Raw genomic sequence first — 26,744 nt, 5'->3', positions numbered from 1 at the left:
CGGCCTGACTCACCAGCGCCTCCTTCCCACCTGCCGCCCGCCCCATAAAGCGGTCCCCTCCCCGGGCCGCCGCCCGCCCTCCCTGCCACCCGCCCTCCCGACAGTCCCGGCTCGCCCGCGCGCTGCAGCCGGAGCGGCCGAGCGGAGCCCAGCGCGGGGAGGGCGCGAGTCGGCGCCAAGGTAGGTCCGGCCTCCGACCGCCGCAGGCGCCGGGGGCTTGGGCGCGGGGCAGGGGGGGGCGGGGCAGTCGGGGGTCGCCGGGCTGCACCTCGCCCTCCCCTCCAGTGCCCCGGACCGCCTGAGCTGCGCGTCCATTCTGGGACCTTGGAGGAGAGGAAGGGAAAGTGAGTGCCCACCCAGCCTGGCCAGCAAATCAGGGGACCCTTTTGTGAGGGCCGGGTGGCTTTTGTTTCCTCAGCTCTTCCCTTCCTAAAGGCTGACAGGCTTTGGCCCCATCCTGCCCAGGGCAGATGCCTGGGCTGCCAGGGTGTGCCCAGGGAGCAGCTGGGGGCAGAGGGGCAGTGGAGCTGGAGAAGGCTCTTGGCCCTGAGACCTCGGGGCTAGAGGGGGGCAGCAGAGAGGCCTGAGGGGTGGGTGGGTGTGCGAGAAAGAGAAAAGCGGGCAGAGGCTAGGCAGTGGCTGGCAGGCCTGCTGGGCCGGGCCCACTGGGGTTTGCAAAGAAGGTGGGGGGAGCAGCCACCTACAGGCAAAGGCTCTCCATGTTTGGCGAGGCCCGGCCTGCTGTGTGCAGGGCCACAGTCCACCTGGGGCCTGGGGAGTCCCTGACTCCCCTCTTGGCCCAGCACATGCCTGCTGAGGTCTGGGGAGTCCCTGACTCTTCTTTTGGCCAAGTACACGCCTGCCCTCCTCCCAAAGTCGGCTCAGGACACCCTTCCTCCAGGAAGCTCTCCTGACCTCATTCAGCAGCCCTGGGGGCTATGCCCACCACGGCAAACTCCTCCAGTGCTCGCCCCCTTTTCCCACTCAGCCCCTGGTGGCCCTCTGGCTGTGGCGCAGGGACTTCTGAGAACAGGGCTGGGCTCCTTCCCACCCCAGCAAGGCCTTGCCACACCCTGAGCCCCAGGATCTGACAGAGCTGGAAGTGAAGGCTGAGGGTCTGTCTCCATTCTGGGGACTGGGAGAAGACAGAGAGCTAGGGGACAGCGGGGGACAGGAGAGAGAGCTGGGGGACAGCGGGGAAGGGGTGCCTGTCTCCTGGGCCCCGATTTCCTCCGGTGATAGAGCAGTGATAGAGCTGAGGAGGGTTCAGGGGATGGGAAAGCTGGAGGGGGGCTGCGGTGGGCAGGGGTAGATGTGCTGGGCAGGGGTCCTGTGGGATGGGAGGGAGCCTGGTGCTGGGAGAGAGTGTATGTCCTGAGTACCTGGCCCAGCCTGTGGCCACAACCTCCAGTAAGCCCATAGTCTTAACTTTTCTGTGACATCTTACTGTTTTTAATGTTGACAGTTACTTTTAAAACTTTTTAAACATAGTTGAGTCAAACAAAAACACTCTTGAATGCATAAATTGCCCCCTCACTGCCATCTTAAGGCCTCTGAGGGTAACAAAGAGGTTAAATGGGGTTGGGTCTGGACTGCCCTGGTCAGGTCCAGGCCCCCCTCCCACTGCTGGCTGTGGGATGGGGAAGCCCTGCAGCCTTGTGCCCCATCTCTATCTCCTTATCTGGGAAATGGGGGTAAGGCAGTCATCCCCCACCGGGTTCCTATAGATGAAATAGTCATCCTGTAGGCGAAGTGCTGGGCGCCTGCCCGCTCTGTGCCTAGCCCGTGGGCACGGGAGGGTGAGTAAGAGCCGGATCCGGCCCTCCAGTGCCCGTACCTGCGTGTGTAATGGTGCCCCGGGGAGGTCTAAGTCTGCGGCCTGTATTGTGTAGCGTGTGGGTGTGGTGCCTACACCCCAAGGCTGCAGGAAAGTCATTTCCCCCAGAAAGGCCACCCCCCTTGGCTGGTTTAGGGCTTCCTTACCCCAGGCCCCTCTGAGATGGCAGCTCCTCCCCAGCCTCTGGATGTGTTGGGGCTGCTGCTGGCCTCCTGGGAGCCACAGGCCTGGGAGGGAGGGAAGCAATGCCTTCCTGCCCCCCTCCATAGGCTTCCCCAACCCTTAGAGGGAAACTTAATGGGGGGGGAGGGCCTTAGCTCTGCACACCCTGGGCTGCTGCTGCCCCCCGCTCCTGCCACCCAGGCCAGGGATTGAGAAGCGGTCCCAGGAGAAAGGGCCGGTTTGCATGCGGGGGTACTGGTCCCGGAAAAAGAAGCTGGGGCCCTGACGTCTGCCCTCAGCTCTGCAGGCCTGGTAGCTCTGCCCAGCTCCTTCTCTTCCCGAGGCAGCAGGCCACCCGTCTTTTAAAAGGCCTCTGGGGTGCCAGTGGCTGCCCCGAAGGTCACTGATGAGCGGAGATGGGGTAGTAGTGAGCCGAAGACAGGCCGTCTTCCTGGGGAGGCTGGTACAGTGTGTGTGTGTGTGTGTGTGTGTGTGTGTGTGTGTGTGTGTGTGTGTGTGTGTGTAAGAGAGAGAGAGAGAGAGAGGGCAGGAGAGGCTTGTAATATAGCTCCAGGCTAACTTCTGAAAGGATGATCTGCTCAGGGACCCCGAAAACTCAACTCTGGAGCAGGCAGGGTAGGGCAGGGCTGGGCCAGGCAGTCACTTCAGAGCCTAGCTGGGTGCAACCAGCCCCTCCTCCCCTCTGCAAGCCCCAGATCTTGGGAGGGCCCCCTCTCCCCCTCTCCCCCTGGCCACACCGCCTTCATCAAAGGGCAATTAGGCCAGACAGAGAGGGGATGGGAGGGTAGAGCCAGGCCCTTGAGGGGTGGCCCCCTGTTGGGTGAGACCTGACCCAGGCCCACTGGGACCTGAAAGGCAAAGGCAGAGTAAAGCTGGCCCCGCCCTCCACGAGATCAGCACAGGAGACCCTGCATGAGCAAGAGCTCAGGGCCCACAGCCCGCAGCCATGCGAGGGTGGGGCCTCCCAGGGCAGGGCCCAGGCCTGCAGGGCCGCCAGTCACTCCAGAGACGGCAAGAGGAGCCTTGGAACACCGCTGAAGCTGTCTGAGCCTCAGTTTCCACCGCTGGGCAGCGCTGGAGCTCTGACCGGCTGGGACCCGGGCTGCGGGATGTCTTACGTCAGTGACTGCTGTTAACCAGGAGGAAGAGGATGGCAGGACCGTGTCCCAGCCCGTGGACCAGGCTGCTGCTGGCAGTCCTGCTGAGCGTCAGCTTCCCCGGGGAGATGGGTGAGTCCGGCATGCCTCTGCAGCACCCTTCTGGGCAGGGCCACCCCTGTCAAGGCACTGCCCTCACACGGAGGCCGTCCACAGGGTGTCTTACCCCGACACTCACTTGGCCAGTCAACAAACAACCACGGCCCGCTTCGAGGCACGTGGCCCAGAACACCGAGGAAGACTTGTTCTAGAGGCAAGAGAAGCTGCCCACTCAGCGAACTGAGGCACTTCTAGGGTGTTCTTTATGGGAACTTGGAGGAGAGACCGATGAAATTTTGCCTTCAGGGAAGGCTGTGTTGGTAGCCTGGAATAGACCATGGCAGAAACATGGGCAATGCTGCAAGGCAGGGCTTCCCCACCCCAGTAACACTGACTGCCCGGAGCCCAGGAGACCACCCACTGTGTGCACTGAGTGTACACAGTAGGTCCTCACTGTGATTTTTTTTTATTATACATTTTCTTTCTTTTCTAAAAAAAGATATTTAAAGATTTTAATTATATTTATTTGAGAGAGAGAGAGAGCGTGTGCAGGCTCCATCACAAGCCCAGGTGGAGTAGGGGGGAGGGGCAGAGGGACAAGCAGACTCCCCACTGAGCAGGGAGCCCGAAGCCAGGTCAATCCCGGGACTCCAGGATCATGACCTGAGCCGAAGGCAGACACTTAGCCGACTGAGCCACCCAGGCGCCCCCCATCACTGTGATTTTAACTGAACAGAACCAAAGACAATCCCGGTAACCCTTGGGAAAACTCTGGAGTTTTCCTTCGTTCATTTACTAACAATTTGCTATGTTCTGGGCTTGGGCTGCGTTCCAGAAAACAGCAATAAACAAGACAGACACAGTCCCCTGTCCCCGGGAGGAGCGGGGGAGGGACGGCCAGGGTGTCCCCACCAGCAGATGGGCCAGCCCCTCTGTGTCAGCCCACACCATCCGGACTTGAGTGGAAAGTTCAGATGTGAGACCCGGCTCTGCCCCAGCTATGCCAACAGGGCAGACCACCTACCCGCTGGCCTCCATTTCCTCCTCCGTCAAGTGGGAGAGAACCCCCGCCTCTCCCCAGTGAGGATGCACGGGGTGGGGGGGGAAGGGCTTGGCTCCTGGGGAGGTTCGTCTCACTGGGTCTGCTTGTCTCTGCTCTCCAGCAAACCGCTGCAAGAGGGCCCAGGTGAAGAGCTGCACGGAGTGCATCCGCGTGGACAGGGAGTGCGCCTACTGCACGGACGAGGTGAGCCGCTGTCACCTGCCTGCCTGCCTTCCTGAGCTCTGGCCCGTTCCCCAGCCCGGGTGCCCCACCCCGCTGTGCCCCACCCCGGGGCTCTGGCCAGGTCCACACCTGCCACACCCTCCGCCCAGCCTCGGGCCGGGCGGGTGTGGAACAGGCAAGGGTCAGGAGAGCCAGGGCTGGGACAGCCAGGGGATGGGCACCGCCCCCCTGACCCCATCTCCTTTGGCCAGATGTTCAAGGAGCGGCGCTGCAACACCCAGGCAGAGCTGCTGGCTGCGGGCTGCCTGTGGGAGAGCATGGTGGTCATGGAGAGCAGCTTCGAGATCACAGAGGTGCCCGGGGTGGGGGTCAAGGGAAGTGGGCGCACCCATGCTGTAGGCCGGCTGTTTACAGGGGTCCGCTGTGTCCGCTGGCTGGGCTGAGAGGCTCCCCATCAGGTCTCCGGAGCGACCCTCCAGCCAGCTGTCCCCCTCCCCTGGACGCAGGACACCCAGATCAACACCAACTTGAGACGCAGCCAGGTGTGGCCCCAGGGCCTACGGGTCCGGCTGCGGCCGGGCGAGGAGCGGCACTTCGAGCTGAAGGTGTTCGAGCCCAGGGAGAGCCCTATGGACCTGTACATCCTCATGGACTTCTCCAACTCCATGTCCGACGATCTGGACAACCTCAAGCAGATGGGGGAGCGACTGGGTATGGCTGGGCCAGCGTAGAGGACGGCGGGCTAGGGAACAGACAGGGTGGCCTCATCCGGCTGGCTGGGCCCCTGCTCAGGAGGCCAGGGCTCAGGATGGCTGCACCCCCGCCCCAAGGAAGGATAGGATATCTGAGCCCCCCAAGAACTCCCTCCCCTCCCATTCTGAGGCGGGGGTCCCAGCCAGACCCCACTAACCACTCAGGACTTCAGAAAAGGCCCAGGCTGGGTGGGCCACAGAGTCCTCCAACCCCGACAAGGAGCACACCCGTGGCCATGAGGCTGAAGTTCTGCCCCGGCTCTGCGGCCAGCTGCTCCAGTCCCCTGGCTGCCCCCCTCCAGCTTGCTCTGTGCATGACAGGGCCCCCCGAGTCCCGAGTCCCTCATCTGTGAACAGGGACAGGGACTACTGTGAGCATGAACTGATGTTCACACGCAAGAGATTGACAGGAGGCTATTCCTCCTCCTTCTCGAGCCAGCCCCTGGCCCCCTGGGCTGATGCGGGGGTGTTGGGGCTCAACTGCCCCCTCTTTTTCCTGTGGACACCCAGCCCAGGTCCTGAGTGAGCTCACCGATGACTACACTATTGGATTTGGCAAGTTTGTGGACAAAGTCAGCGTCCCTCAGACAGACATGAGGCCTGAGAAGTGAGTGACCGCATGGGCGGGGGTCCCAGCCACGGGGCCCACCTCGTCTCTACCAGGGCACTTAAAAGTGTTCTGGTCGAAGCAGGCCAGTGGGGCACTTTCAGAGAGAGTGGGCACAGGGGCATGGGGGTCTTCTCCCATGACTCTGTTTCTCTCCCCCTCCACCTCTGCCCAGGCTGAAGGAGCCCTGGCCCAACAGCGATCCCCCCTTCTCCTTCAAGAACGTCATCAGCCTGACGGAAAACTTGGAAGAGTTTCGGAATAAACTGCTAGGGGAGCGGATCTCAGGCAACCTGGACGCTCCTGAAGGAGGCTTCGATGCCATCCTGCAGGTGGCCGTGTGCACGGTGAGTGCCAGGGAGAGCCCGGCCCACCCAGACCAGGGCTGTGCTTCTCTGCAAGGGCATGGGCTGCCCACTGGCCTGCTCTGGTGCCAGGCCGCGACCCCATGCCCAAAGACAAGCTCAGACCCTCCAGGGGACCCTCAGTTACAAGCCAGGTTGAGATGTGCTGGGATCCAAGGTCCCCCAGCCTGAGCAGTCAGTCTGCTTTTATACTGGTCAGCGAAGCAGACGTGAGTCCTGGGGTTCTGGAATCTTCCGTGCCCTGAAGCCAGCCTACCACCAGTCTCCCTGCTAATGCCAGTCTTCCAGGACCCACAGTCTCCAACTGCACTGGGCAGCAGAAGAGGGTAGTTTTTACGTGCACAGCAATTTTTCATTTTGAAAATAATATACCCATCGTTTAAACAATTTGGAAAACAACAGAAATTGCCCAAAATTTCACCACAACCAGCCAGCCACTTGATTTCCCACCAGCATACTCTGTTCCCTTTGCCTTACTTTATATAGCTGGAATCAGTGTACTTATAATTCTGAAACTTGCTTTTTTCTTCAATTAACACTATCATGAGCATTTTTGCTTGTAATGCATAGTTTTCCAAATCACCCATATATTTTTCTAACTGCCATGCACAGCTGTATCTATTTTTTTTAAGATTTTATTTATTTATTTGACAGAGAGAGACAGCCAGTGAGAGAGGGAGCACAAGCAGGGGGAGAGGGAGAGGAAGAAGCAGGCTCCCAGGGGAGCAGGGAGCCCGATGCGGGACTCGATCCCAGAACGCCGGGATCACGCCCTGAGCCGAAGGCAGACGCTTAACCGCTGCGCCACCCAGGCGCCCCCAGCTCTATCTACTTTAACCAGCCTTCTTTTCTTAAAAAATATTTATTTTATTTGGGAGAAAGAGAGCACAAGCAGGGGGAGCTGCAGAGGGAGAGGGAGAAGTAGGCTCCCCGCTGAGCAGGGAGCCCAATGGGGGCTCGATCCCAGGACCCCGGGGCTATGACCCGAGCCAAACGCAGATGTTCAACCGACTAAGCCACCCAGGTGCCCCTCACTGGGCTTTTCATTCAACATCGCATGTGTACATTTTCCCGTGCAGTTAAAATATTCCCGCAGAGTAATCACGAAGCCTGGGGGCCAGTCGGATGAAGCCGGCTCGGGTCTTGCATGGTGACCACTGTGTGCGCAGACCCGCCTGCATCCTTCCCCCATCCTCATTGCCGCTTTTTGCTGCCCGCTGCCACGGCTCACGTGCTGTCACGTGCATCATCCGTGATGGGCACGTGCGGTGAATCCTGTGGCTTAGCTGAGCTCGTGTTGGGACCTGCTTTCCCAGTCATACACGACACTGTGACGCGTGTCCTCGGTAGGCGGCCTGCTCGATGGGCCTCCCCTCCTTGTCCTTCCCAGAGGAACATTGGCTGGCGCCCCGACAGCACCCATCTGCTGGTGTTCTCCACCGAGTCCGCTTTCCACTACGAGGCGGACGGTGCCAACGTGCTGGCCGGCATCATGAGCCGCAATGACGAGGCATGCCACCTGGACTCCTCGGGCACCTACACCAAGTACAAGATGCAGGACTATCCGTCCGTGCCCACCCTGGTTCCCAGACATCCTCCCTCCCTCCCCCCTTCCCTCCCTCCCTTCTGCCTCCTCCTCTCCCTTCTTTCCTTCCCAAAGCGTTTGGCTCCCCCAAGGGTGGACCCTGATGGGAAGGGGAGCTCGTACCCATCCCCCAACCCCACTCCCAAGAAGGTAGGGGTGAGGAGGGCAGGCTCCAGAATTCACCAGGCCTTGGCTTCCCCATCAGCAAAGGGAGGATAACCCCAAATCTATTGTCCAGATTCAATGAGGTGATACTGGTCGAAGGCTTAGCCCCTGCGCTCTCTCCCGCAGAAGCTGCACACCTACTTCCCCGTCTCCTCGCTGGGGGTGCTGCAAGAGGACTCCTCCAACATTGTCGAGTTGCTGCAGGAAGCCTTCAACGTGAGGGCCAGCGCGGGCCCCCGTCTGAGTCCTTCTGGGGCAGGGCTGGAGAGGGGGCAGAATGGGCAAAGGATGGCCCAAGTAGAGGTTGAGAAATAGGATAGGCCAGTGAGGAAGGGCCTCCTCTGTTCCCTGGGGACCCTGAGATACCTACCTTAGCCTGGCCCCAAGTTCCTGCGGGCTCTGCCACCTTGACCCCCCACTCCACCTCAGTCCTCCATGCAGAGTGGGGTGGAGCTCAGCCAGGCCAGGCGAGAGTGGGTGAGCCCGGGCTCCCCCTCCCAGACCATTGATTGCGTGCCCTCCTTCAGCGCATTCGTTCCAACCTGGACATCCGGGCCCTGGAAAGCCCCCGAGGCCTGCGGACAGAGGTCACCTCCGAAGAGTTCCAAAAGACGAATACTGGGTCCTTTCACATCCAGCGGGGGGAAGTGGTACGTCTCTGTGGGGTTTTGGGAAGGGGAGGATGGGCACTGCAAAGGGGGTCTGCCTGAGCAGGGGTCAAGAGTGTGGGCTTTATGGGCTCCTGGCTAACTCTTGATCTTGGGGTCATGAATTTGAGCCTCACACTGGGCATAGAAATTACTTAATAAAAAATTTTTTAAAATAATAATAATAAAAAAGAGCGTGGCCTTCGGAGTCAGAAGGCCTGGGTCGAAGCCCCATGGGTAGCCACTCGCATGACTCTGGCACCTTCCTCAGCTTGTCCTTATCTGCGGAGTGGCGCTTAATCAGCACAGAGCCCGGAGAGTTGCTCGGAGGAGCGCATGGGCCAAAGGTGCCGCTTATCAATGTCCGTTTGGCTGACGGTGGGGTCCTCGCAGGGCACGTACCAGGTGCACCTGCGGGCTGTGGAGGCTGTGGATGGGACTCACGTGTGCCAGCTGGGAGAGGAGGACCAGAAGGGCAACATCCACCTGAAGCCCTCCTTCTCAGACGGCCTCTGGATGGACGCAGGCATCATCTGCGACGTGTGTCCGTGCGAGCTGGTACGATGCGGCCCCGCCAGGCGGGGGGGAAGGGCTGCCCAACGGCCACGGGGCCCCGTGGAATGAAGCCGAGCCTCCGGGGGCCATGTCTGCCTTGCGGGGTGCCCTGAGAGGCAGAGGCAGCAGAAGTGTCCAGGGCCCTGTTACACCCCGCCGTGATCTTGTTCCAGCAAAAAGAGGAGCTTTCCGCCCGCTGCAACTACCACGGAGACTTCGTGTGTGGACACTGCGTGTGCAGTGAGGGCTGGTGAGTGTGTGGAGCCGAGCTGGCGGCCGGGATGCCCTGGTCGCTGTAAGGCTTTGATGTGGGGTGCACCACGGTATGCCCGCCTGAGGGCGGGGGGGCGGGTCCCAGAAAGGCTTGGGAAGGGGCATGCCCCGTTGTGGGGTGGATCCAGCTCAAAGCACGTCGAAATACACAGACATCAAGAATATCTCTGAGAAAACGTGCAAGAATCAGAACAGCGGTGGCCAGCAGGGTGTGGGGACTGGCTGTGGGGACGCGAGAGGGACACTTACTCTTCACTCCATCCCTTTGTGTTCAGTATTCTGAGCCATGCGCACGTGTGGCCGAATCAGAAATGAGCTCATCGTGAGGGTAGTGAGGACTTTTAAAGCTTCAAGATGCTGAACAAGTCCGTGGTGACTTGAGGAAGGGACGCTGGGAGGGTTTTGGGACTGACGCTTGAGTCTCAGCTCAGGCACTGCTGCCTGTGTGACTGGCACCCTCTGAGGCGCTCTCAGAGCCTCAGCTTCCTCATCTGTACAATGGGATGGTCAAAGCCCCAGCCTTGCTCCCAGGCTTTGGGGAAGTGACGGGCTCCTTCCCCAGGAGCGGCAAGACCTGTAGCTGCTCCACGGGCTCACTGAGTGACATAAAGCCCTGCCTGCGGGAGGACGAGGACAAGCCGTGCTCCGGGCGTGGCGAGTGCCAGTGCGGCCACTGCGTGTGCTATGGAGAAGGCCGCTACGAGGGTCCATTCTGCGAGTATGACAACTTCCAGTGTCCCCGTGCCTCCGGGGTCCTCTGTAATGGTGAGCTCAGCAGCCCCGGCGGCCAGTGCTGGGGGGCTCGGGACACCAAGGGCGACCTGGGTATCCTGACCCCGGGGGGAGGGCCAGGCCAGGAGTCAGAATCCCCAAGTTCGGACCTAGCCCTCCTCCGGGCTCCCCAAGTGCCTCCCCCAAGTCCACCCCAACCTGGACCTCCCCCCCCTACAGACTTGATGCCCTAGGCCCCTGCCCATGCTTCAGACCACACCCCCTGAGGTCCTGTAGTCTCTGCCCACCCTCACTGTCCACTCTCCCATCTCATGAGGGTGGGTCCCTTCCAGCTGAATCCTCAGTGGTTGCTGGTATGGGGCACGACGGTCTTTCCTGTCTCAGAAGATGGCACATTTGCAGCAGGCAGGGCCTGGAGTTACGCGTCCACCACAGCCCCACGGGCTTAATGCTCTGTGGCCAGGGCTCCCAAGCAGGGCAGGGGTCACAGAACCCACCCAGGAGCCACAGGAAGAATTGAGGGGTTGAATGGAGGAGAATCACTGAAAATCCAGTCATCGAATACTGATTTTAGCCCCAACTGTCTACTTATCACTGGAGGTCAAGCCCCTACTTTCCTACCTCTCCTCTCTTCTTGCTTTTGTCTGTCTGTCTCCTCTTCTATCCTCCATGCCAGAGCATGCTCAGAGAAATGAAAGGAGAGCCCAGTACACCTGGAGGAAGGCAGGCACTGGGCACAGGCAGAGCTGTGAGAGAGGAGGGGAGGTGGAGGCTGCGGGAGAAGGAGGCAGGACCAGAATGCAGGCGTTTGGGTTCCAGTTGTAGTCTAGTCCGAACTTTTTCTTAAAGGGGCAGAAAGTAGGGGCGCCTGGGTGGCACAGCGGTTAAGCGTCTGCCTTCGGCTCAGGGTGCGATCCCGGCGTTATGCCATCGAGCCCCGCATCAGGCTCCTCCGCTATGAGCCTGCTTCTTCCTCTCCCACTCCCCCTGCTTGTGTTCCCTCTCTCGCTGGCTGTCTCTCTCTCTCTGTCAAATAAATAAATAAAATCTTAAAAAAAAAAAGGGGGCAGAAAGTAAATATTTTCGGCTTTCTGAGCCGTGGTCTCTGTCACAACTACTCAGCTCTGCCACTGTAGCAGAAAGCAGCGATAGACGCTACATACACAAGTACATGCGGCTGTATTCCAATAAAACTTTAGCAAAAATAGGTAGTGAGTTGGACTTGGCTTGCAGGGTGCAGTGAATCAACCCTTATTCTGATCTAAGGATAGTAGACTCGATCCTTTGGCAAACGGAGTCATTGGAGGTTTTGATTTTAGTTTCGAGCTATTCGAATGTTAACCTTGCATCTAGCCACTTTGGTAAAATCACTTATGAAATCTCACAATATATCTGCAGATTTTATTTGATATTTTGTGACATATTCCTAATATATTTTTTTAAGATTTTATTTTTATTTTTTTAAAGATTTTATTTATTTATTCGACAGAGATAGAGACAGCCAGTGAGAGAGGGAACACAAGCAGTGGGAGAGGAAGAAGCAGGCTCCCAGCAGAGGAGCCTGATGTGGGGCTCGATCCCAGATCGCCGGGATCACGCCCTGAGCCGAAGGCAGACGCTTAACCGCTGTGCCACCCAGGCGCCCCTAAGATTGTATTTTTAAGTCATCTTTATACCCGACACGGGGCTAGAACTTACAACCCTGAGATCAAGAGTCACATGCTCCACTGACTGACCCAGCCAGGACCCCCATGTTCCTAATATTTAAAATAACGGAAGTTTTTTGTTTTGGTTTGGGTTTTTTTGTTTTTTGGGGTTTTTTTTTTTTGTTTTTTTAAAGATTTTATTTATTTATTTGACAGAGAGACAGCCACCAAAAGAGGGAACACAAGCAGGGGGAGTGGGAGAGGAAGAAGCAGGCTCCCAGTGGAGGAACCTGATGTGGGGCTCGATCCCAGGACCCTGGGATCATGCCCTGAGCTGAAGGCAGACACTTAATGACTGAGCCACCCAGCGCCCCTAAAATAACGGAAGTTTTATTTCTTGCTTTATAATACTTACACGTTTTATTTCTTTTTCTTACCTTATTGCATTGGCCAGAACTCATTAGAGGTTCTTAAACCAGAAAGACACGTGATTGGATTTGTGTTCTGGGATAATGACTCTGGCTGCAGAGTGGAAAGTAGAAGGCAGAGTGGAATCAGAGAGATGGAAGGAAGGAGAGTCCAAGAAAGTGAGGAAGAGATGGATCTGCCCTTGGCTGGAGAAATCCCAGCTCGGGCTGAGCAACCACAGGCCCTGCCTGGCAGATGGGCAGCCTGGACTGCAGAAGTGAATGTGGCTCTCCTCTCCTATCCCTCCCCCTCTCTGCAGACCGGGGACGCTGTTCCATGGGCCAGTGCGTGTGTGAGCCTGGCTGGACAGGCTTGAGCTGCGACTGTCCTCTCAGCAATGCCACTTGCATCGACAGCAGTGGGGTAGGCCAGGCACGAGGAGGGCGGTGCAGGGTGGCAGAACCACCCACCCTCTCAGGCAGGGATGGGGGTACCAGTGCCTCACTGGGGCCTCCTCTTGCTCTAGGGCATCTGTAATGGGCGTGGCTACTGCGAGTGTGGCCGCTGCCACTGCAACCAGCAGTCGCTCTACACGGACACCATCTGTGAGATCAACTACTCAGCGGTGAGGCCAAGATCACTGGGGTGTGGATGTGGGAACCTTAGGCACAGGGCAGGGTGGACAGGAGGCGCTGAGCCCGGTGACATAGGAGCTGGCCAGGGGTGTGAGGGAGGTTAGGGGAGCGGGCCTGGTGGCCACCCAGCACACTCACCGTCTCCCCTCCTCTCCCACCCAGATCCGCCTGGGCCTGTGTGAGGACCTGCGCTCCTGTGTGCAGTGCCAAGCCTGGGGCACCGGTGAGAAGAAGGGCCGCACGTGCGAGGAGTGCAGCTTCAAGGTCAAGATGGTGGACGAGCTTAAGAAAGGTGTGAAGCAGTGATGAGGACGGGGCTGCTAAGAACCCAGGCAGAGGGCATCTGTTGGGTAGGGGGTGTCACTCATCTGGGCAGAGGGCTCATAATCCAGCTTGAGGTCATGCAAACGAGAGAGAGGGAAGGGATTCCAGACCGGGGAGAGGTCACAGAACGCAGACAGGACCCACAGACCCGGGCAGGAACACAGCTGAGTAGGGACCAAAGAGTCTGGGGAGGGGGAACCTGGGTTGGGCAGGGGGCAGATAACCGGGCAGGGATACAAACACAGTAGGGGCACATAATTGGGCCATGGGGGCACACAGCCTCCTCGCCTCTAGGTCAGATAAATGTTCGAGAAGCCAAGTTCCTGAGTGACACCCAAGATGGGAAGGAGGGGGGCACAGATTTGCAGCCTTTGATGCTCCTGGGCGGGGACAGGGCAGCGCCCCACCTCAGCCTGGCCCTGTGCCCGGGGACCTGCGTTCTCCCCCAGGGAGGTGCGTCCTGCCCTGCAGTGGGCATGGTGGGCCCCAGAGTAGGGAGCACCTGCCCGGGCCTGGGGGACCCTGCTGACCATCTGTGGGCGCAGCAGAGGACGTGGTGGAGCACTGCTCCTTCCGGGATGAAGAGGATGACTGCACGTACAGCTACACGGTGGAGGGCGACGGCGCCCCCGGGCCCAACAGCACTGTCCTGGTGCACAGGAAGAAGGGTGAGCTGGCGGACAGGGCCGGCGGGCGGGCTGGCAGCCCCTGCGGGGAGTGGGCATCGCCTCCCTCCTTTTCTTCCTCCCCTTCCTCCGCAGACTGCCCACCCAGGTCCTTCTGGTGGCTCATCCCTCTGCTCATCTTCCTCCTGCTGCTCCTGGCCCTGCTGCTGCTGCTCTGCTGGAAGTACTGTGCCTGCTGCAAGGTGGGGGCTCCCTCGGGCCCCGCCCCCCCCGCCAGGGACCCCCATCGCCGCCAGGGGCCCCACCCCCTGCCAGGGTTCCCACTTACCCCAGGGTCCCCATCCCCCATCAGGGGCCCCATCACCCCTAGGGACCCCTTCCCCCACCAGGTCCCCATCCCCCACCAGGTTCCCAGCCCCCCGCCAGGGTCCCCATCCCCCACTACAGACCCCTACCCCCACCAGGTTCCCACTTCCCACCAGTGTCCCCACTTACCCCAGAGTCCCCACCACCCTAGGGCCCCACCCCTACCAAGGTCCTCATAGGTGGCAGAGGCCAGGTGAACCCACGTCTTCTACCCAGCTCTAATGGCCTCCCCGCCCCAGCTCTTAACCTCTCCCAACCATAAGTGACCTGAGACTACTTGTCCTCAGGTCAGGCACATGCAAAGGGCCATGGGAGCCAACAGGGAAGAAAGGGCCTGGCCCACCAGGGGCTGATAGTTTCACTGGGGAGAAGAGATAAGAGGCAAGAAAGCGTGAAGGATGGCCCAGCACGGAACACTGAATTGTAGGAACAGAGGAGACACCGTGTAGTAGCCCCGGTATTGTGGGATATTAGTGTGTGTTACAGAGAAAAAGACGTCGATGATCAAATACATTTGAGAAAGAGGCTTCTTCTCTGCGGGACTTCTCAGAGCCTTTGATCTAGTTGTATTCATCGTCAGACTCTAAGAGGGGCGTGGAGAATGAATTCAGTGCTTCTCAAATGGGTTCGATCATAGATCCTTTACTTTACAGATCATCTGGCAGGACCAGGATCCCATGGCACAGACTTTGGGAATCCTCTGCCCCCATCACCCTCTGTATTCACCCTGTGTGCTCCACACCGAGATCCCTTCACCTTCCTTGATATCCTGGTGTTGGGGAAGCCACTTTGCCCCTCTGGACCACTGGCATGGAGAGGGGGGTAGCTGGAGGGGCTTCCGTGGGCGGAGGCAGCTGTCCTAGCTGTCATCCCCACCCCCCTTGTCTCCTAGGCTTGCCTGGCTCTTCTCCCTTGCTGCAACCGAGGTATTAGCCCGGCATCTGCGGGGGCGGTGAGGGCTCTGACCACCCGTTCTCCCAGATAGGGTGGAAGGGAAGTAGGGGCTGAGTCTGGAACAGAGGCAGGAGGCCTGGGGGTCCCACCTGGAGGGGGTGTGGTGGGGAGGGTCTAGGGGAGGCCCCATGTGGAGGACCGTGTCACGCAGGTCACATGGTGGGCTTCAAGGAAGACCACTACATGCTACGGGAGAACCTGATGGCCTCGGACCACCTGGACACACCCATGCTGCGCAGCGGGAACCTCAAGGGACGGGACACGGTCCGGTGGAAGATCACCAACAACGTGCAGCGGCCTGGCTTTGCCACCCACACCTCCAGCACCAACCCCACGGAGCTGGGTGAGGGCGGGGCTTGGCCTGGTGGCTCTTGGCAGTGTCCCTGGGGCCGGGGGCACGTTCACCACTGTTCGGGCCTTCGAGTCACAGCATTCCTGTTTTCTCTGGGGTTGGGTGCAAGCACGGGCTTGGCCACCTTCTACCCTTCCTGATGGTGCTCCAGGCCTCAGGGTCTCGGCCAGCCGGTTGCCCCCACCCCCCACCAGCCTAGCATGGCTGCTGGAGGGGGCTTCCAGGGCGCCTGCTGTGTGGGGAGCTGATGACCCCCACCCCTGCCTGTCCCTAGTGCCCTACGGGCTGTCCCTGCGCCTCGCCCGCCTATGCACCGAGAACCTGCTGAAGCCTGACACGCGAGAGTGTAACCAGCTGCGCCAGGAGGTGGAGGAGAACGTAAGGGCCAAAGAAGCTGATCTCTGGGCATGGGTGTGATCCCGGCGGAGGGCGAGCAAGGGGAGAGCTGCTGTGGAACCCGGATTTTTCCAAGTAGGGAAGAGGGGCTTCCTTGGACATGTGCCAGGCCGGGGGTCATCCTGTGAAAGTTTCCGGAAGGGGACAAGGCAATGTGCAGGCCCCTGTGCATGTCCCCAGCCAACCATGTCCATTGGGCCCGGATGGCTCTGGGTAGAGAGCTTACCCAGGGCACCAGCCTCACGCCTTCCCTTGCCTGGCAGCTGAATGAGGTGTACAGACAGATCACAGACGCACACAAGCTCCAGCAGACGAAGTTCCGGTGGGTCCTGGGTGCCCGGGGCTGGTGGGGGGAGCTGCCCATACTGCCCAGTCTAGGGGACACCCCCCAAGCAGGGCGTGCCTCTACCCCAGACACTGTGTGGCTCACAGTCCCCTCTCGGTCCCCACAGGCAGCAGCCCAACGCCGGGAAAAAGTAAGTTGAAGGCACACGGGTGGCGCAGCCCCAGGTCAAGTATCTTGCCCCAGATGACCTAGTTACTGAGAAATGGAGGCAGGATTTGAACCCAACCTGTCTGACTCCAGCGCCCATACCCGTAGCATCTTTTCTGTCCTGCATCTACTCCTGGGATCTCACCTGAAGGGGTGTGGCTGGGAGGGCCAAGGGGGGCCCCATGTCATAGATGAGGACCCTGAGGCTCAAGGAGGCACAGTGGCTTGACTGAGGCTCAGGGTGAGGTGGCAAGGCCGGCAGGGGCCTCCAGGGCTGGCCAGTTCTGAAGACCCTGCACTTTTGCTGCTGGGCATCTTGTCCCCTGCTGGGAAGAGGACAGGCAGGAGGGTGGGAGATGGGGGCCAAGTGCCAGCATCGTGGCCAGCCTGACACATCCCCACCTGACCCCCGCCCCCACGCAGGCAGGACCACACCATTGTGGACACGGTGCTGTTGGCGCCCCGCTCAGCCAAGCAGGCCTTGCTGAAGCTGACAGAGAAGCATGTGGAACAGGGCTCCTTCCACGAGCTCAAGGTGGCCCCAGGCTACTACACCCTCACTGCAGACCAGGGTAGGCGGCCAGGCTCCCCGCACCACTCCCAGTGCCTCCCAACCCAGTGTGGCCCCCTGACCCCTACCTGACTGGCCCCCAACGCCCACCCAGATGCCCGGGGCATGGTGGAGTTCCAGGAGGGCGTGGAGCTAGTAGACGTGCGGGTACCCCTCTTCATCCGGCCCGAGGACGACGACGAGAAGCAGCTGCTGGTGGAAGCCATCGACGTACCCATGGGCACCGCCACCCTCGGCCGCCGCCTGGTGAACATCACCATCATCAAGGAGCAAGGTAGGTCGGGGCGGAGGGAGCCAAGAGGGGGCAGAGAGGGGGCTCTGGGAACCCTTGTTCCTCCTGATATCTGAGTGGAAATGGGGCCTGGCCATATGGCCGAGGCAAGTCACTTAACCCCTGTGAGCCTTGGTTTCTCCATCTGTAAAATGGGCATCTGGCTCTCAAGAGAGGGATGTGGCTGTATGTCGGTGCACGGTGCCTGGTAGCGAGCACCCACGTGGGAGCTTCTGTTACACCCCTCGCGGGTTTGGGTCCTCCTGAAGTTGCTTCCAATGCCCCCTTGTTCTGTCCTCCCTTCTGGCCTTTGACCATCAGAGGTTGAATGGACCTCCCTAGGATGCCAGGACAGGAGAGCGGGAAGGGCAGTGGGAGTTCATTTTACCCAGGCCTACCCAGAGGGGAAGCACTGTACCACTGACACCTTCGTTGCCTTCCCTACCTGCTCCCCCGGGACCCCAGGTTGTTGATGACCGTCCTTCCTGAATCCAGAGGGGCTGCTCTGGCCCCCTGAGCCCTCCTGCCCACCTGTTCCAGCAAACACAGGACTTTGTCCTGCTCTGCCCCGGCCCTCAGTCTCGGGGCCTCATCTCTGGCTGTGCCCCTGCCTGGCCTCCTTTCTCTGCCCTGACATGTCCGGGATATCAGCGGGACTGTTTCAGCCCCCTCAATCTTTTCTGGAAGAATTTTCCATTCCCTTTCTCCCCTGATCTCCCCAGAGGGTGGTGGAGCGAGGAATGACAGACAGACTCCTGGAGTCGAGGCGGGGCTGGGTCAGAGGGAGGGTGGGTGTTGAGAAGGGGCCGAGGCCAGGACGCCCTGACTGGCCCCTGGGTCCTTGCAGCCAGCGGGATAGTGTCTTTTGAGAAGCCCGAGTACACAGTCAGCGGTGGGGAGCAAGTGGCCCGCATCCCTGTCGTCCGGCGCATCCTGGACAATGGCAAGTCCCAGGTCTCCTACCGCACACAGGATAACACTGCCCAGGGCAACCGGGTAAGGCTCCGCCATGGGGTCAAAGGCATTTCCCAGGGGCCCAGCGAGAGCAGGACATGGCAGCTGCCGGAGTCCCTGGCTGCTGGTTGTGCCCCGGCTAATCTCCCAAGAACACGTCTATCTGCGCCTGCCACTCGGCAGCAGGGGTGTCTCGCTCACCAAAAGTGCCAGTGGTGCCCGAGCTGAGGCCCCATTGCTGCCAGAGAAACGTCCAGGTCATTCATGCCTCCCTTCCAACAAGCCAGTATCTATCCGGCAGCCAAACCCTTCCTAGTGAAGGGGACTCTCCATCTGCCCCAGTCTTGGGCTTTGGGCTGCTGCTGCTTTTTAAAAAGATTTTATTTATTTATTTATTTATTTATTTATTTATTTATTTATGAGAGAGAGAAAGAGAGAGAACGAGCAGTGGGGACGGGCAGAGGGAGAGGGACAAGCCGACTCCATACTGAGCATGGAGCCGGATGCGGGGCTGGATCCCAGGACCCTGAGATCATGACCTGAGCCGAAATCAAGAGTCAGATGCTTAACCGACGGAGCCACCCAGGTGTCCCTGGGGCTTTGGGCTTCTTGAGGTGGGATCAGACGCCCCATGGCCCTGGAGAGACTCCCCAAGGGCTGTCACGGTTTGCCTGGCAGGCCTTCCAGGGGCCAAGCCGCGGGAGCAGCGTTTGTAGGCAGGGAGTGCCGAGCACGTGGGCCCACATCCCCGGCATCGCTGGGCCCCAGTCTCTGGGAAGAACCAAACCCAGGTGTTGCCTGTGCTTGGCTTGGCTTACAGGTTTGTTTGTTTTTCTGAATTTATTATCAACATTTACGAACTAAAAATATTCAAATCAGCAATTCACTCAGAGGGTAATAGAATGTAGTCTCACTGGGCCCACAGGCCTGTCAGGCAAATGCAGGGGAGCGTGCGCTCAGCGGGCTCCCCCAGCCTGGCCACACGCTCTTCACTTCCTTTTATTCGATGGAACAGTTCTCATTACTGCTCCAGTGCTCCCAGTAAGAGTTCCAAAAGAGAATTTGTAGGTCCATAAATTTCACTGAATACACCATATTACTTAAGAGATTCTGGTGATCCTGTGTGCTTTTATAAGGATATTTTGGTATGTACGTGTTTTTAAAAACATTATTTCCCAACTTTTTATTTTGACAAACTTCAAACCTACAGAGAAATGAAAAGACTAATAAAATTAGCACCCATTTACCCTTTACATAGAGTCGCCAATATATATTTGTTTTCTCTCTCTCCTTCTCTGCAGAGATAGGGATAGATGCACGTACCTAGAGACACATACACGTGTGGATGTGTATGTCTTATCTGTAACTGTAGAGAGACACGGAGAGAGAACTGTGTTCCTTTTTGTTTCGTTTGTCCAACTATTCAAAGTAAGGTGTCGGTATCACCTGGACCCGACAGCTTCTGCCGGCCCCTGCTGAGAACAAGGCCGTTCTACGCAGCTACATCATTACCAACTTTAGGAAACTCACATTGTAGTATATTACCTAATAATTGGTCCATATTCAGATCTCCCCTTGTTCACATGTCCCCACAATGGCCTTGATAGCTTTTTCCCCCCCAATCTAGGAACCTATCAGGGATCTGGCATTGCATTTTGTTATGTGTCTGAAGTCTCCTTTAATCTAGTACAATTCTCCCACTTTGTTTTGACTTTGACGTTTGGAAGTGTTCTCCCAGGTCAGTCGTCTAGCAGGTCACTCCTGCTTAGATTTGCAGCCTCTGGTTCTGGGTTTGTAGCGCTTGAATTTGCCCCCTGCTGGGCCTGGACTTGAAACGTTGGTTTGCAGCGCCACCTAGTGGTCGCAGGTGCGCAGGATCCCCCCTCGGTTGCTGCTGATGGACCCCATACCACGTCTGTACACACAGATGCCCGCATCCCAGATGCTCAGGAGAGTTCTGACGCATTGAAAGAAGAAAGCTGGAGGGGCGCCTGGGTAGCTCAGTCGGTTAAGCATCTGCGTTTGGCTCAGGTCACGATCCCAGGGGTTCCGGGATCAAGCCCCGTGGCGGGCTCCCTGCTCAGTGGGGTGTCTGCTTCTTCCTCTCCCTCTGACCCTCCCCCTGTTCATGCTCGTGCTCTCTCTTTCTAATAAATAAGATCTTTGAATAAGAGAAAAGAAAGAAGAAAGCTGGAGCTGATGGAGGCATGCTACCCAGGAGGCAGGGCCTGGGGCCTGGTGGGATCCCAGCCTTCAGAGCCACAGTGTGGGGGGCAGTTCCTCCCTCCCTGGGTGGGGCCTGCCCATGTGGGGCTCTCGTATCCACTATACAGCCCCATCTCTGGGCCTTGGTTCAGATCTCAGCTCTACCACAATTACCTGTGTGAACTTCAGCAAGTTTCTCCCCTCTGTGTGCCTCGGTTCCTCATCTGTAAATTGGGGACAGTCCTAGCTCCACTCACAGCGCTGTGAGGGTCCAATGAGCGGATATTTGTAAAGTGCCTGATGTACGGGACTTGCTGTAGAAACATCGGCCGTTTCCTGTCCATGTGGGATGGTCTGCGTGTGGTGGTCTCTGCCGCATACACGAGGTTGGGGTGGCGTGCTTGCTGGGATTCACTCTCCAGGCCTGGTCGGACCCTGACCCTGTCCCACCCCGCCCAGGACTACATCCCCGCAGAGGGTGAGCTGCTGTTCCAACCTGGGGAGACCTGGAAGGAGCTGCACGTGAAGCTCCTGGAGCTACAGGAGATGGACTCCCTCCTGCGGGGCCGCCAGACCCGCCGCTTCCACATTCAGCTCACCAACCCCAAGTTCGGGGCCCGCCTGGGCCAGCCCCACTCAGCCACTGTCATCATTGGGGACCCAGGTGCGTGGAGCCAAGGGGGTGCACAGGGAGGGCTGGGAGCCTCTCCATGGAGGCTGCCAGTGTTGACAAGTAAAAATGCAGGACGCCCAGTGAAATTTGGATTTCAGATAATCAAGGAACAGATTTTGTATAAGTACGTCCCATGCAACAGTTGGGCTATACTTATCCTATTTGTTATTAATCTTAAACTCTGGCTTAACTAGGTGTCCTGCATTTAATCCGGCAATCCTGCTGTCAACCAGAGAGGGTGGAGTGGCGTCATGGCTAGCCAGCCTGCTGGCAGGCCAAGATCCCCACTGCTAGGCCTTAGCCCTTTGACTTCGGCCTCAGTTCCAACTAGAATGCAGGTGTTTCCCGGAGAGTGAAACAGTTCTTATGGGTCCTTAGCCTCCAGGATGGCGGTGTCTGTAAGCCCACCCCAGAGAAGGTTTTCCCAGAAGATAGGAGAGGAGGGAGGATTCTCAGGGTAGAGGGGAGAAGGGGGTGTGTGTAGGAACAAATGCTGTTATATGGAATATTCCCTTGGCTGCCAAGGGAGAAAGGCCAGACGAACTCCCTCCTCCTTCTCATTCCGCCAGAGACCCTCCTGGCTCCTCCATCAGGAGGGCAGGATGCCCTCTGTGGCACCAATGGGGGCACCAGCCCCCCAGAGGCCTGGGTGGGCAGCTGTCAGCTGAGTGCTTGTGCGGAAGGGTTGGAGGGAGCCCCCTGGTGGTGAGGGTGGATTCTTGCCTCAGGCAAAGAGGGGGATGGCTGAGCTGGCTGCTCCCTCGGGCTTGGCTCCCTACAGACGAACTGGACCGGAACTTCACAAGCCAGACACTGTCATCATTCCCTCCTCATGGTGACCTGGGTGCCCCACAGAACTCCAATGCCAAGGCTGCGGGGTCCCGGAAGATCCTTTTCAACTGGCTGCCCCCTCCTGGCAAGCCAACAGGGTACAGGGTAAGGTAGGAGGCAATGAGGGAGGTGGATGGGGAGGCCTGGTACCCACTGGGGATGTGGGCCACCTGAGGCCAGAGGGCCCCGAGGGGGCGGAGAGGGCAGGCTTCACCCCAGTGAGCCAAACACAAGGGGACCGGGGAACCCCCATCTGCCTGGGGAACAGGAAAGACCCATCCCCAAGTTTTCAGATGTTTGCCCTCCTTCCTGGAATGTGCCCCCTCTACCCACCCAGGAGACACCCCAGTTCTGCCCCAGCCCTGCTGCGTGAACCTGGCAGGTCACCAACCCCTCGATGTCTCATCCGTGCAAAGGGGACAACAAGAGCAGGAGGTCCGTGGATGGAGGGGTGGCTCTGGCCCTTGCTGCTCCCCACTGACCCGTTCCTCCCTGGGGGCAGGTCAAGTACTGGATCCAGGGTGACTCTGAGTCCGAAGCCCACCTGCTTGACAGCAAGGTGCCCTCGGTGGAGCTCACCAACCTGTACCCATATTGTGACTACGAGATGAAGGTGTGCGCCTACGGGGCACAGGGCGAGGGCCCCTATAGCTCCTTGGTGTCCTGCCGCACCCACCAGGAAGGTGAGGCCTCACCACCTCCGTCTGTCCCCGAGCTACCTGAGGCCAGCCTGCCCCGCTCTGTAACCCCCCCAGCACCTCGCAGAACCCTGCCCTTCCTCTGTTGCCGCTGACAGCTTTCCTCCTGTACTGCCCCCCTCCCCGCCAGTACCCAGTGAGCCAGGGCGTCTGGCCTTCAATGTCGTCTCCTCCACCGTGACCCAGCTGAGCTGGGCTGAGCCGGCTGAGACCAATGGCGAGATCACGGCCTACGAGGTCTGCTACGGCTTGGTTAACGAGGACAACCGTAAGGACCTGGACCCCTCCTGTCCCGGGACGGCAGGAAGGGGAGGGGGCAAAAAGCAGGAGGGAGGTGGCTTCATCCCGGTAGGTGGTCGTGCCCTGCAGGTCTGGTTGCCGAGGCATCATCAGGTTTGTGGTCAGGTTTGGGCTGGTCGCATCCCAAGACGAAGCCCGGAAGCTCGCGGTCCAGGTGGGGACAGGAGGCGTGAAATAGATGTGCAGTGGTCACAAGTTCAGGGGTGCCTTCCCATACGCGGAACCAGGGTGGCTCATTTTCACACGGTTCTCTTAGGGCCAGAGGAGAATTGCCAGATTTAGCAAATAGAGGAAGCCCTGAATTTCAGATAAACAGTTTTTTTGGTACAGCTCATGTAACATTTTACTTGGCGGCACTATTTCTTCCCAGTCCTGGAAGGGAGGGAAGAGTGGGCAACCCCGCCAATTGCCAACATGAGAAAGTGAGGGAAATTGGTTCCACGTCCACCTGGTGCAGGGACCTCCTCCTTGTGCCCTCACTCCTCCTTGGTCAGTCCCAGGGACGGGCAGCTCACCACCTCATATGACCTCTGGACCTTAACATGGGTCAGGCTCCACACTCCCGGGGTGGCCCAACAGGGCAGAGGACAGAGAGATTCTTCTAGACATCAGACTCATTGCTCTTTACCAGCCAAGCAGACCACACACAACCTCAACAACAAAATCACACCTTTGGCGCATTTGGGGTTTATAACGCCTAGTCCACGCATGACCACTATCACAGAGGAAGTCTCCTCTGAGCCCTCCTACATCAGAGGTGGGGTGGGGCCAGGCAGGAACCTAGAATGACCCACCTGAGGCGCTCTCCCTGCCCCAGGACCCATCGGGCCCATGAAGAAGGTGTTGGTGGACAGTCCCAAGAGGCGGATGCTGCTTATCGAGAACCTTCGGGAGTCCCAGCCATACCGCTACACGGTGAAGGCGCGCAACGGGGCAGGCTGGGGCCCCGAGCGGGAGGCCATCATCAACCTGGCCACCCAGCCCAAGCGGCCCATGTCCAGTGAGTGTGCGGGGCAGGACGGATAGGGGAGGACAGGGGGCTGGGGCTGCAGCCCTGGCTCACCCCTCCCCCTCCTGCAGTCCCCATCATCCCAGACATCCCCATTGTGGACGCCCAGTGTGGGGAAGACTACGAGAGCTTCCTCATGTACAGTGATGACGTTCTGCGCTCCCCTGCTGGCAGCCAGAGGCCCAGCGTCTCCGATGACACTGGTGAGTGGGTCTGGGATCCATGAGAGGAAGTCCCGGGGAGGAGGTGGGGTTGTCACTGGTGTCCAGAGAAAGCAAAAGGGCCGGTGACCACCTGGCCTAGAGATCAAGGCTAGAAATCCCTCTCAGCTCCACACGGATATCTGCAGAATCTACCATTTGGCAGGCACCACACCGGCGCGGGGTAGAGAGGGGGCAAAGCCAACGTGGCCCACGGGCAGTCGTGTGCACATCTGTGTACAAGCACAGACAAACAGACTTGCTTGGGAGCAGATGCACACAGGGTCATGCAGGCTCACGCACACAGGACCATGTGGACACAGCTCACACCTTACACAGGCCGGAAGGCTGTGCCAGGGAGTCAGGACATTCAGGCCATCTCCCAGGGACCAGGCTGTGTGGGAGGCGGCAGGCATGGCCCCTGCCCGTCCCTGGTCCTGTTCCTCCACCCTCCTGATTCCCTGCAGTGCGGCATAAAGGGCCCTCGGCTGGGCTCCCTGGTACTCAGTCTTAGCTCTGGCTCTGCTGTGGCCATCAGATGAATTGCTCACCCTCTCTGTGCCTCAGTGTCATCTGTAAAACAGGGTGCCAATCATATCATACCACAAGTCAAAATCCTCCAGGATTCCTACTCTCTCCCATCCTTGCCCTGACAGGGTTGAGCTTGGACTTAAGGAACCCACAAGGGTCGTGGGGGTTTTGAGGGTCTGAGAAAGAGCAGCAGGTATGAATCAGGTGTCCAAACTAAGCTGCTAACACCACCTGGGACGCACTCAGTGGCTTCTGGAACTGTCCCTGGGAGGCAGGCAGGGGAGAGATGACTCTCGGTACTCGGTTTGGAAACGGAGGCTCCCGCCTGGAGACCTCGCAGCTGGTGACAGAGCCAGCGCCACCCCAGGGGGGCCTTTCCTCACCGGCTGCAGCCCGGCCTGCACTGGCTCACACGGAAGGGCTCGCCTTCCGCCTCGCGGGCCGAGGGTCCCGTCGTCGCCTGCTCCGCGACCACCCGCGCCCCCCCACACTTGGATTCCGGAGAGCCCGAGGACCGGCTCACGTCGCTGGCCTCCGTCCCGCCGCGCCCCCTCCCGCAGCCGCCCGCGCCCGCCGGCGGTGCCAACGCGGCCCTTCGTTGTTCCCAAGGCGGCGGCTGGAAGTTCGAGCCCCTGCTGGGGGAGGAGCTGGACCTGCGGCGCATCACGTGGCGGCTGCCCCCGGAGCTCATCCCGCGCCTGTCGGCCAGCAGCGGGCGCTCCTCCGACGGCGAGCCGCCCCGCGGCCCCCCGGACGACCGCGCGGACGCGGAGGCGGGCGCGGGCGGGGAGGGTGGCGGCCTAGCCCGCCGCGCCACACCCAGGCCTCCCGGAGGTGACGGGTTTGCCCGGCGCGCCCCGACCCCGCACCCAGTTAGGCGCGCTCGTTCGCTGCCCGGCCCGAGGCCCCTGTAGCCAGGCCGCCGGTGAAGGCTCCCTGCCCAGCATGGGGAGGTGCCACTGCGCAGAGGCGGACCCCCAGAGCCAAGGGACCCCCACCCCCTGCCTCGGGGCAGGCATCCAGGCTGTCCTCAAAGCAGGACTGCCCGCAGGCGCGTACAACGTCAGAAGTCTGTTGTGTCCAGTGGGGCAGGCCGTGGTAGCCAAGGAGACCCCTCAGAGGCCTGAAGGGACACAGGGCAGGCATTTGGGCTCCCCCCGCTGCAAGGCAAGGCTAACTACGAGGGCAGTGAGTCTCCCGGCTGGGGTCAGCGGTGCTCAGACCATCCACACTGGCATCCTGAGGGCCAGCGGACATGGGCTGCAGAAGACTGTGTGACCCCTTGGACTCTGACAGGAACACTGAGCTTCTGGCCCTTGTGGGCCAAGGGAAGCTGGTTTTCTTTATGCCAAGTCCCCCACCCCGGAAGAATGGTAATCCTAGGAATTCCCAGGGCCACAGCCTGCCCCATGGGGCTCAGGTACATGTCTGTCCTAGTGACCCTGTTCTCCACCTGCAGAGCACCTGGTCAACGGGCGGATGGACTTTGCCTTCCCGGGCAGTGCCAACTCCCTGCACAGGATGACCGTGGCCAACACCGCCTACGGCACCCACCTGAGCCCACACCTGTCCCACCGGGTGCTGAGTACATCCTCCACGCTCACGCGGGACTACCACTCGCTGACCCGCACAGAGCATTCGCACTCCGCCACGCTGCCTAGAGACTACTCCACCCTCACCTCCCTCTCCTCCCACAGTGAGTGTCCACAACCAAGCCTGCCTCTCCCACTGACCCTCCTTCTCTTCCAGTTCCAGGAGGCTCGGGGTACTGGCCCAGCTGTGCCCTGCTGCCCACCCTCCAACACACACTTCCTGCCTGCTCACTCTTCTTTTGTCCTGCCCTAGGCCTCCCTCCCATCTGGGAAGAGGGGAGGAGCAGGCTTCCGCTGTCCTGGGCCCTGGGGCCCCTGAGTCGGGCTCAGATGAAGGGGCTTCCCCCCTCTGGGGACTCACAAGACACTATAATCCTGGCTGGGCAGCCAGCAGCGCCCTTTCGGGGCCCAGGTAGTACGGGGTGGCCACCCTGTGTCTCCACAGCTGTCCTGCTCCATCTGTCATCCATCTGCTCATTGTGGCCACTGCCCAGACCCAGCACCTTACCCGCCATTCCATCCCCATCAGTGCTGATGCCTAAAACAGCCTCTGTCCTTTCCAGGGGTACTGGGCTGGGGGGGGGGGG

The 26,744-nt window shown here is 59.5% G+C and overlaps 1 protein-coding gene across 1 annotated transcript in view; it reads left to right on the top strand.

Moving 5' to 3' along the window:
* Nucleotides 1–3,167: 3,167 nt before the first annotated feature.
* Nucleotides 3,168–26,744, top strand: part of ITGB4 (integrin subunit beta 4) — a 26,021-nt gene continuing 2,444 nt past the window's right edge. Inside the window, exons 1-32 of the mRNA XM_008693775.2 lie at nt 3,168–3,249; nt 4,380–4,462; nt 4,693–4,794; nt 4,948–5,152; nt 5,704–5,800; nt 5,976–6,147; nt 7,556–7,843; nt 8,045–8,131; nt 8,443–8,565; nt 8,956–9,120; nt 9,291–9,367; nt 9,953–10,155; nt 12,496–12,599; nt 12,703–12,801; nt 12,974–13,103; nt 13,681–13,803; nt 13,897–14,003; nt 15,020–15,053; nt 15,233–15,424; nt 15,708–15,811; nt 16,093–16,151; nt 16,282–16,305; nt 16,746–16,894; nt 16,988–17,167; nt 18,012–18,160; nt 20,783–20,987; nt 21,778–21,932; nt 22,330–22,510; nt 22,656–22,793; nt 23,643–23,825; nt 23,906–24,037; nt 26,025–26,261. Coding sequence (XP_008691997.1) covers nt 3,171–3,249; nt 4,380–4,462; nt 4,693–4,794; nt 4,948–5,152; nt 5,704–5,800; nt 5,976–6,147; nt 7,556–7,843; nt 8,045–8,131; nt 8,443–8,565; nt 8,956–9,120; nt 9,291–9,367; nt 9,953–10,155; nt 12,496–12,599; nt 12,703–12,801; nt 12,974–13,103; nt 13,681–13,803; nt 13,897–14,003; nt 15,020–15,053; nt 15,233–15,424; nt 15,708–15,811; nt 16,093–16,151; nt 16,282–16,305; nt 16,746–16,894; nt 16,988–17,167; nt 18,012–18,160; nt 20,783–20,987; nt 21,778–21,932; nt 22,330–22,510; nt 22,656–22,793; nt 23,643–23,825; nt 23,906–24,037; nt 26,025–26,261 — 4,366 coding nt within the window. The 5' untranslated portion in view covers nt 3,168–3,170. The remainder of the gene's footprint in view (nt 3,250–4,379; nt 4,463–4,692; nt 4,795–4,947; nt 5,153–5,703; nt 5,801–5,975; nt 6,148–7,555; nt 7,844–8,044; nt 8,132–8,442; nt 8,566–8,955; nt 9,121–9,290; nt 9,368–9,952; nt 10,156–12,495; nt 12,600–12,702; nt 12,802–12,973; nt 13,104–13,680; nt 13,804–13,896; nt 14,004–15,019; nt 15,054–15,232; nt 15,425–15,707; nt 15,812–16,092; nt 16,152–16,281; nt 16,306–16,745; nt 16,895–16,987; nt 17,168–18,011; nt 18,161–20,782; nt 20,988–21,777; nt 21,933–22,329; nt 22,511–22,655; nt 22,794–23,642; nt 23,826–23,905; nt 24,038–26,024; nt 26,262–26,744) is intronic.

The sequence above is a fragment of the Ursus maritimus genome, unplaced genomic scaffold, assembly GCF_017311325.1.
Source record: "Ursus maritimus isolate PB19 unplaced genomic scaffold, ASM1731132v1 scaffold_24, whole genome shotgun sequence".
In the NCBI taxonomy this organism is placed as follows: domain Eukaryota; kingdom Metazoa; phylum Chordata; class Mammalia; order Carnivora; family Ursidae; genus Ursus; species Ursus maritimus.
The sequence above is the reverse complement of the archived record's forward strand: the minus strand, read 5'-3'. Positions and strand labels throughout refer to the sequence as shown.